Here is a 9,808-nt window from a genome sequence, read left to right as displayed (position 1 = left end):
GGCACCTGCTGCGCCTGGAGAAAGAGCTACCCCCAGCTGGAACTGGCTCAGTCATGCCTGGGGCCGTTGCAGGTGAGAGGTGGGTAAGAGTGAAGAGCCGTCCGTCCGGTCCCTGAGAGACTCTGGTTTCCATTGTCAGTGACAGAGAGGCGGCGGTTGGGCCAGCCCCTGCACCGGGCCGTGTGTGCTCCCTTTGTGGCAACCTCCTGGAGGGAGGCGTGGGTGGCAGCCGGTGGTTGTCAGGTTGTCAGTCAGCCTGCAGACGGGACCAGAGATGTAGATACAGAGGGCGCCTGATCCACTGGTAGGGCTGCACGCTCTGAGAAGACAGGTTTCTGTGTCCCCTGACAGCTCGTGGTTAGAGCCCATCACAGGCAGAACAGCTCGCTCCCGAGGTAATGAGCCCCCTGCCTGTGGGAGAGTTCAAGCACAGGGTGGAAGAGTCTGCTCACATGCCCCATTCATTCATTTATCCATTTCCCATCTAATCGCCCATCCAGTAGTTTTCAAGCAGTAGACTTAGGCCCGGGGCTGGACTATTGGTTCCACACTGACAAGATAAAAGTGGCCCTTGACCTGACAGTGGGCTGTGACCTTGACCTGGAAACCAGGGAAGGCTTCCTGGAGGAAACTGTCTTGGAAGCTGAAGCCTGAAGGCTGAGGAGGACTTAGGGAGGTGGAGATAATTTGCAGAAAGAGGAGGCGGCATGTGGGAAGGGCAAGAGAGAACGTGGCCAGCGAGGAGCCGGTAAGCTCGGTGAGGCAGGGTTTGGTGGGGGGCTGAGAGAGGTGAGAGTGAGGTCAGCACATGGGGTCGCCTTAGGGGGTCTGAGCTTTATCTCGGGAGCCACAAGGAACCAGTGAAGAGTTTTAAGCAAGGCAATGACATAGTCAGATGTGTGTCTTAGCTGGTTTTTCCAGAAGCAAACCTTGAGACAGGGGTTCATAAGCAGGTTGTTTCTGTGGCGGGTGGGGGGTGATTCCAGAAAATACCAGTAGGGGAATGAGGGATTGAGACTGGCAAGGAGGCCAGCCAAGAGAGCATGTGTGGTCGAGCAAGTCGCCCCTGTGGGCACGGGAGCTTCACCCTGCTGGGGAACCCTGGGCATTCCGTCAGAGTTATTCCCCCCGACGGGGAGGGAGCTGGAGTGTTGATGCGCCACCCACCTCCCATCGGCCATTGGGCGAAGGCTGTCTGGGATGGGTGGGGCGCGGACACTGCGCCCTGGCTCTTCTAGCTTCCCCGTGGGGCAGGCAGAGCAGGCCTAGCTCAGGCCCTCGGGCAGAGATGTGGGGGCAGGCTCGGAGTGGGCCGAGGGACGGTAGGCTGGAGGGACACTGAGAAGCAGACAGGAGCCCAGGGATCTGTGAGGAGCCCACAGGAAGACATGTCCGGGAGATGTTGCTGTCCCGGGGAGGCTGAGGTTATGAGCAGAAGGGCACAAATGTCGGGATGCGGAAATGCCCAGGGTTGGGTGACAGACGGGGGGGATTCAGGAACACTGTGGAGAGGATGCACACCTCCCAAAGCTGCAAGGGCCCCTGCGCCTCCCAGAGGGCTCTCCCCACGCCCACACTGCCTGTTCTCCAGCAGGTCCCCCTTTGCAGCCTCCAGGGCAGCGGGGCCGCACCCCAGAGATCACTCAGCGGGTTTGAAGGGAGATGAAGGTGCTGTGAAGGAACTACTTTAAAAAAACCCCAAACTGGGCTGTGCTCGGTGCCAGCCCCAGGTCTGAGGAGTGATCACTTGGACCTAGGACGGGGGATGAGAAAAAAGCAATGCAGCCGAGACCCCCCCCCGCCCCGCCCCCCCAGTCTGAACGCCACCCTGCCCCCTGGACCGTCCTCCAAGTCCACCTCTGTCTCCCGGTCAGACAGGCCGCCAGAGGGCAGGTGGGCTGCACGGCTAGTTTGCGGGGCCTGGTTTACAGAAGGTGCTCTGTAACCATCTGCTCAAGGATGGCACCTGTGAGTGGTCCCAGCGTTCTGTGCTCTGTGTGCTTGGGAAGGGGGCGGGGGGAGTGCTGGGGACAAGTGAGCAGCTTCTAAGGACAGATGGGGGTGGAAGGATGGTTGGGAAAGGGGACGGGAGTGTTGAAGTAGTGAGGGAGAAGATGGACGGTGTCATCAAGCCAGGGTTTTTCTTTGCCAGAAAGAGAAGCCAAGTCTGGATAAACTCACTAGAAAAAGAATGTAGCTCTAACCAATGACTGATGGGAGGTGCTATAAACTGCTGCCCAACTCCCTCCACGCGGAGCTGGGATAACTCCGAGGTGCGTGTTCTTCGTTGGCTCTGGGGGCCCACGGTGGTGACTTGCTGAATGGTGGGTCACCGTCCCTTCCCTGGCTCACTCGTCCTCTCCCCTGCTGGGCTTTCTGGGATTGCCTCTCCCATAAATCACCTATCCTCGAAACTTTGGCTCACCTCTGCTCCTGAAGGGACCCCATACCTGGGGCAGGTGCCTCCTACGGACAGACCCCATCGCGTGTCCTTTCCTACTTGCAGGGGAGGACGGGGAAGCAAAAGAGTCGGGCATTTCCAGCTGCTGGGGGGGTGGGGCTCTGCTTTCCACCGGGACTCATAGGCGGTGTGTCATCAGGGCCCCTATCGGTTCACTGGGGCTGTTTCAACAAAATATCACAGACTGGGTGGCTTACGCATGGGAGAAATACGTTCCTCTCCATTCTGGAGTCTGGAAGTCCCAGGTCAAGGTGTCGGTGGATTCAGTGGGCCTGTTTTCTGTTTGTAGAGAGCACCTTCCCATGGGTCCTCCAACGGTGGAAGGGGCCTGAAATCTCTCTGGGGCCTCTTTTACGACGGCACTAATCCTGCTCACATGCCCTCCCACAGCACCCACCTCCTGAGGCAATCACCGTGGGGGCTACTATTTCAGCCTGTGACTTTTGAGGGGACACAAACATTCAGGCCATAGAGAAGCCAGTGGCAAATTCAAATTGTAATAATTTCAGGGAGGGTTGTTTCTAAAAGGCCTGTGTACAGAGGGGGGTTATAGAGAAACACATGGGATAGTGCAGTAACTCAGGATTGGTACAGTGGAACTGCTACCATCCCCGGGTCTGAAAGGGTGAGAGAGGGGGGCAGTTGCCCAGAGACAGGCAGAAGCCCCCTGGGAAGAGCAGTGACCCAGCTGGACCCGGGCCACCTCACTGAGAGACTGGAGGGGAGCAAAAGCTCGAGTCTCTGAAATTCCCACCAACCCCCCCAAGCCTCCGATCTCTTGCCCCCTAGAGACGGGTGCGGACAGATCAGCCTCCCAGGCCAGAGCAGGGTGGGACAGGGTGAGGACAGAGCCTGAGGAGGGCCGATGGAAGCGATCTGGCCCAGCAGGGAACTCCCCAAGCAAACAAGGGGCCTCGGGCTGACAGTCTTCCAGTCTGTGTGGGTTGGAAGGGGAAATGTCACACTGGGTCTCGAATTGGGGCTGAGGGCGAGCTGCCCCTCAACAAGGTCGGCCCATTCCTCCTCCCTGGCCATCCCACACCTTTTCGCCCAAGGGCCCTTTTTCTAGAGGCTTGCTGGTCTCTCCCAAGACTGGGGCTCGGAGCACCGTGCGCAGGACTCGGAGACCTGACTGTGCTAGTAACTTCTACAACCGCAGCTCCATCCTCCGGGTCCCAGCTTCCCTAGATGGAACACCAGGAGGGGTAACAAGATGGCCTTTCAGTACCCTTTATGGAACACTGACCTTCTAGAAAGGCTTGTGGCCCCCTTCCATACAGTCCTGGGAACGGAGAAAAATGAAGAGTATCCTTCTGGGGAAACCAAGGCCCAGGGAACAAAGCGATTGCTGGAGGTCACTGATCCCGTGGGCACTTAAACAAGGCTCCCCTCTTCAGTCAGAGCAGTCCCCCGAGCCAGGCCTGCTTTCCCAGGGGGCTACGGCCCACACCCATGTTTATTTTCAATGAGCGCAGCAGCCTGCATGACCTTTCAAGATTTTTCTTGTGCTCTTGTTTGTGCGCGTGGCTGTGAAGGGAAAGGTGTAAGAACATTGGCTTCAACCAGCCTTTTAGAGCCAGCCAGTCCCTCCTGCCCCCACCCCCCTTGGGGATTCGGGGTCAGTGTAACATGACTGCTGGGCTTTTGAGAGTATGGGTCCACACAAACCTCAAGGGCCTTAATTTGCAGGGAGTTTCGGAGAGAGTCAGGAAGCCAGGCCAGCAACCCAGGGCCCCTCTGACGGCAGCCCTGCCCGGCCCAATCCTGCCAGTTCTAGCAGGCTGCCTGAATCTCGCCACCCACCCCCATGGGGCCTGTGTCCCAAGTGTGTGAAACAAAGACCATTTCATTTGAGGGCAGACCCCTGAGGCTCTGGGGTTCCCTACATGCCAAGGCCAGGAAGCCTCAGTCACCCCCTAGTTGGAGCCACTGCCTTCTCCCCTCCAACTATGGGGGACGAGGGAGAGCTCTTCAGCCCGTCACATGGGTTCTGGTGAAATGACAGCTTTCAAGCTGATGGCTCTGGATCGATTTCGGCCTGCACACACGTTCTCTGTGACTTGTACGTAGGTTTATTTTTACAAAGGGAACTGCATTGCCAACAATTAGAGAAGTTAATTTGGGGTTTCTGGCTACTTTCAGAAATCCCCAGCCCTGCCAGCCCTCCTGTCTGGGAATGCCTGGCGGGGCCAGAGCTCCATAAATCAGCTCACCATAGTCCTCACCATTCCTTGTGGCCACCCGGCTAGGGGCTGAACGTCTGTTGCCTTTCTCCCCGAGTTTGTGCTGCTGGGTCTCCAATCAGGAGTTTCGAGGGAAGTGAAATATTTTGGGTCCCCACGTTTCCAGCGCAAGTGGAAAGCCACTTGCTGGCCTGCTCCGGGGTGAGCGCCCTGTCCTGCTGCGTAGGGTTGCTGATGTAGACGTCCGTCTCTCCGGCCGCGTTTGGTCCCGGCCCTCTCCTCTGCCACAGGGACGGCCATGACGGTGGCCATCACAGCAAGGATATAAGTCCTCCGTCAGGCTGTGCACATGCGAGGCCGGTCCAGACAGTCCCAGATTTGGCTGAGGGGCACAGCTGCTGGGCGAAGAAGAGAGAGCAAGCAGAGCAGCCGGGACGGGCAGGGTTAGACCCAGTGGGATGGAGAATTCCCCATGCGGGCAAGGGCTGCAAGGGAAAGTCTTCAGTGACAGCAAGCAGTCTGGGAGGAAGGGCCTCCTGGCCTTCTGCCCAGCTCCTGACCCAGGCTGTGGCGTGGGTAGCAGGCGCTAGAGGGCGTGGCCTGGCCCCAGCTCATTTCCAGGGCTCGAGAATATCAGAGAGCTAAGGCAGTTTGGACAGGAGACTCAGGGCTGGCCTGGAAATTCAGCCACTTCGTTGAAGAAAAAAAAAAAAAGTAAGCCTCAGTTTTCCATCTATCTACTGGGGATATGGAGAGAGGCCCTGGCTCCCTCCGTGAGGACCCCATTCAGTCCAGGCAGAGGTCCCCTGGTCCTCTCAAGGCCCACTGCGCTCACCACACTGGCCCACTCCGGTTTCCTGGAGGCGCCCCCAGAAGACCGTGGGGGGCATACTGCAGGCAGGTTGCCCCCTCCAGGTGAGGCAAGCACTTGGCGTGGTAGAAGAATCTCAGGTGACCGTGGTTCAGGTTGCACATCACCTTATGGGAGCCCGACTGCGCTTTCTGGTCGCAGGTGCCGAGGAGGTCGTCGTCCCAGCCTCTGTCTTCGTCCCAGACCTGCACCCGCAGGGGCCTCTCCGTGGACAGGAGCACGTCCCCGAAGTCCAGCCGTGTCTCCCACTGGGGGTGGTTACTGTTCCACACCGTGTTGGTTCTCAGCTCCTGGTCTCCAAAGAAGACTTTCAGATAGGCATCTGTAGCAGTGAAGTGGTCTCCCCACAGGCCCGTCGCCTGGAATTTCATCACCTCCAAGTGGGCCAGGCCCCTCTGCCGGGGACAGCAGTCCTGGTTGGTGGCCGCCGAGCTGGGGCACACACACTGGCATGGGTTATGGGGGCTCTTCTGCTGCCCCGGGGGGCAGGGCCTGCTGCAGTCCTTCCACCGGGCCCTGTCCATCACGTACTTGCTCACGGCCCGCCTCAGCGACTCCCGCCGTGGGTCCCGGCTCTCCACGAGCACGTGCAGAGGCTCCAGGGTGTAGTCCACCAGGCCGGGTCTGGCCAGCAGTGAGTCCATCCAGGCTGAGAACTGCTCCGGCCCGGCCTGGTTCCCAAACAGCAGGTCGCCCACGGAGGTGTGGTGGCCCCCGACTATTTGGGAAAAGCGTTCCCGGTAGGACTGGTGGAAGGAGGTCTCCATCTTGTGCTGCTTCTTCTTTTCCTCACAGGCCTTGAATTCTGATGAAGAGCTGGCGCGGCCACTGATGCTGACCTGGGCCTCGACGGCCAGGCAGTCCTCCACCTCATTGGCTGTGAGCCCGTTCAGGGCCAACTCACAGGTGCGCAGGGCAGTGAGGGCCGAGACCCGGCCGCCCAGCTCCAGGGACCGGATGAAGTGGGTGCCATAGTGGGAGATGAGCCTGATGTAGTCAGCCTCTGTGGAGGTGTTGAAGTTGGGGGGCAGGTCACTGAGGGCCTTCTGGAAGTTGGGGTGGAGTGGGGGAGAGTGTACCAGGTGAAAACTGGAAGGGGAGAGAAACATCAGATGGGCCAGCAGTGGTTAGTTTTCCCCATTCAGCCATCCCTCAAGGTTGCCCAAGGTCACATGTAAGTGATAGAAAGACAACTTGAACCCAGGTGGCCTGGCTCCAAGCCCAAGCTCTGAACCACTGAACTGTCAGGGAAACCCAAGGTTGCTCCTTGGTGACCTAGGTATGCTGAATTTCTGCTTTTCCTTTGCAAAGTAAAGTTTTTTCTTTCCTTTTTATTTTCTAGTTAGAAAACTGATGGTGACCCTCTAGCTTTGGAACCTAGTCCTGTGGCCCTGTCCGTCTGTCCCCTAGATCGGGCTCCTGATAGCTCTGGCCACGAGGCAGGAGGCGCCCTGTCTCACTGTGGGAGAAATCAGGGTGGGTGACTTGGGTGCTCCATGGAAACCATGCATTTCTGGGATTGTGGGACCCAGGTCCCTGAAGGGAGGGATGTGATTGCTGCTGTCTAGCCCTGTAGTTCTAATTCCCAGCACAGAGCCTGATACATGACAGGCATGCTCGTGGTCGAGTGGGTGAATGAGGCCCAGTGATGGGAAGTCTCCTGCCCACAGGACAGAGGGAACTGGGCACTCCGTAGATCCAAATGGCACCATGTTGCGGATCTCAGCACAGCCTTGCTCGCTCCTCCTCCACCTGTTCTCTCCCAGGGCTCTTCCTGTTCAGGGGACCCCGGGGAGGAGGCCCGAGGGCACCATACCACCCAGTGTGCGAGAACCGGGGTTGTGTATCCTCCTGGTGGACGCAGCCTCCGAGTCCCCACCCTGCCATCCCAGGGCTCCGGGACCACGCCGAGTTTCCCAGCCCTTTCTCTGAGCTCCTCCACCCCCACCTGCAGCACTCACCTGTAGAAGTGACACTCCACCAAGTCAGTGCTGAAGCTGTACTGGTCCTGGTGGGTCTTCTGGGCAGCGAAGTTGGCCACCCTGGAGTGCGAGCCGGCCACGGTCACCTGCACATTGGCGCTGGGTTTGGGAGACACATCCAGCCCCACCCGCCAGTCATTGCGGATGCTGCTGGCCGCCTCCCTGGCCACGCCCTTGATGGAACTGGCCTTGGCCCTGACCACTTGGCGCTGGCAGCCTGAGCCCTGGGAGCGCCAGTCGGTCAGTGCCAGGGGCAGGCGCTGGAGGGCGCCCTCCTGCAGGGCATTCTGGCAGAGGGTGCAGGTGCCATCCGGCCGCAGGAAGCTCTCTGTGTCCACCGGGAAGGAGCCCGAGCGCCTGAGGCTGGTCACGTCCATGCCCTCCCCGGCCAGCGCCGCGCCGGGCACGAACACTTGGTTGCGCCGGCACTCATTGCGGGTGGCCGTGCGGCAGGGGGCTGGGGTGGGCGTGGGCAGCAGCAGCAGGAGGAGGCCCAGGAGGAACAGGCGGGCACCCATGGAGCTGCGGAGACAGGGGGCGTCTGGGCTCTGGAAGCTGCGGGCAGAGGTATGGAGGATGAACCGTCATGGCATATGGAATGGAGAGGGAATGGGATACCTCGTAAGTCATTGAACGTCAGAGCGGCAATGGCCTTTACAAAGCTGGCCCATCCCCCACCTGTACAAATGGGCCCAAGGATGAGAAGGGACTTGCCTGAGGTCACACAGCCAGGAGGAGCCACTTGCTAGGATTTCATTATTTAAGGCCTAATGGGGTTTCAGACTGCTGGCTTTGTCCCCAGGACCACAGCCGCTGCTGGTGGGGAAGGGGCTCTGCGCACGGAAGAGGGGGCAGAGCGCAGATGGAGCGATTTTGGGGAGGGATCTGGGACTCTAGAGAAGCCTGGATTCTGGGGGAGTATCATTTTGGGCCCCAGAACAAGCCATGCTTTTCCCACCTCACCTCTCTCGTTCTCTGTCTGCCCTCTCTCGTTCTCAGCCCTTACCAGAACTGGGAAAGAAAGAATGCGTTGCCCTTTTTGTCCCCACCTTCCCGTTGGGGCCTGCTCTCTGAGCCTCATGGGAGAACAGCAGCCCGAATTCCAGCCTGGAGGCTGAGCACATGCCTCTGCCCTTGCCTCCTGTGTGGGGAGGGCTTCACGCTCCCTCTCCAGATCTCCGGATGCCCACGCCTCCTCTGGCATTCTCTGCCATGCTCTGCAGAATTCCGGCAGCACCGCGAGCTACCTGTGGCCTATTGTTGGGCAACCATCGGCTAGAAATTTCTTCCCAATTTTGAGGTGGCTCTGGAGCCTCACAGGGACCCGTTTATAATCTGGAGTCTCCACACTCTCCCCCTATCCAAACTGGACTCCTCGGAGGGCTGTCCCTTCCAGTGCCTGCCAGGGACCGCAGCTTCTCTGAGACATGGGGGGCTGTGGAGAGCAGGAACGCCTGCATTCTAGCCAGGGCCTTCTGCACCTCACCTGAAGGAGTGACTGGGTGGTGGGATTCCAGGTGACATGCAGGCCCCAGGGGAAGTAAATAGGAGAAGGCTCTGGGGTCATCCCACTTGGGAGGCCAGCACAGTTTATGACCTTAATGCACAGAGCTCCATCTCTATCCTGGTCCTCGTCATATGATCTTCCAGGGAGCCTGTTTCCAGCTTTCTAAAAGGCTTTCCCTGTCAGCATCTGAAGCGGCCTTATAGACGATGCCCTATAGCGTTTCCACTTTCTCTGTGAGGACACCGAGGCCCGGAGCAGGCAAGAGGCCACCCAGCAAGTCAGTGACAGAACACAGTCTCATGGGTCATAGCACTTCCTGCTCCAACAGGCTCTTCCCCGGATGGAGCAGCCCCACTCCCGGGCCTCTCTGTCCCCACCCAGGGGCTCGCAGCCTCCCCGATGCCCGCTTTCCTCCCTACCTGGGGTCCTGGGCGGAGACGCTCTACACGGACATTCTCTTCCCCCAGGAGAGGCTCCTGAAATGGTGGTGTCAGCCCCCAGGCAGGCTCACCACACAGCTCATCACCCAGGCCACCGTGCACATCACTTCTGCTTCCTGCCCCGCCCCTCCAGCTGTGGTCATGGGTCCCCTCCGCTCTCCCCCTCCCACCAGCACCCATCCTGTCCTCACCTCCCCATCCGGCCCTTCTGACAGCCCTCCAGGAAGCAAAGCTGTGAGGGCCAGAATCTCATCCCTCAAGCAGAGCTGCCTGGGGCACGGAGGCCTGGGCTGACAGGTGAGGCTTGGTGTGGAGCACACACAGGGGCCTGGGGATTTTGAGATTCAACTCCGGGGTTGACGAG

The 9,808-nt window shown here is 59.3% G+C and overlaps 1 protein-coding gene across 3 annotated transcripts; it reads right to left on the bottom strand.

Moving 5' to 3' along the window:
* Positions 1–4,510: 4,510 nt before the first annotated feature.
* Positions 4,511–9,544, bottom strand: PRF1 (perforin 1). Of its 3 annotated transcripts, none has more exons than XM_081824119.1 (3): positions 9,424–9,544; positions 7,477–8,019; positions 4,511–6,604 (listed from the first exon to the last, which is right to left on the bottom strand). In XM_081824119.1, the coding sequence occupies exons 2-3, from the start codon at positions 8,013–8,015 to the stop codon at positions 5,476–5,478; spliced, it is 1,668 nt and encodes a 555-aa protein (XP_081680245.1). In that variant the 5' UTR covers positions 8,016–8,019; positions 9,424–9,544; the 3' UTR covers positions 4,511–5,475. The 3 variants fall into 3 exon arrangements, with proteins under 3 accessions (XP_081680245.1, XP_006747465.2, XP_081680244.1); XM_006747402.3 differs by having other exon boundaries at positions 7,477–8,052; positions 9,424–9,538; XM_081824118.1 differs by having other exon boundaries at positions 7,477–8,751; positions 9,424–9,530.
* Between the last annotated feature and the right edge of the window lie 264 nt (positions 9,545–9,808).

Source organism: Leptonychotes weddellii, chromosome 6 (genome assembly GCF_054177405.1).
Source record: "Leptonychotes weddellii isolate Sample4059 chromosome 6, ASM5417740v2, whole genome shotgun sequence".
Taxonomy (NCBI): Eukaryota; Metazoa; Chordata; class Mammalia; order Carnivora; family Phocidae; genus Leptonychotes; species Leptonychotes weddellii.
This window is presented reverse-complemented; position numbering and strand designations above follow the sequence as displayed.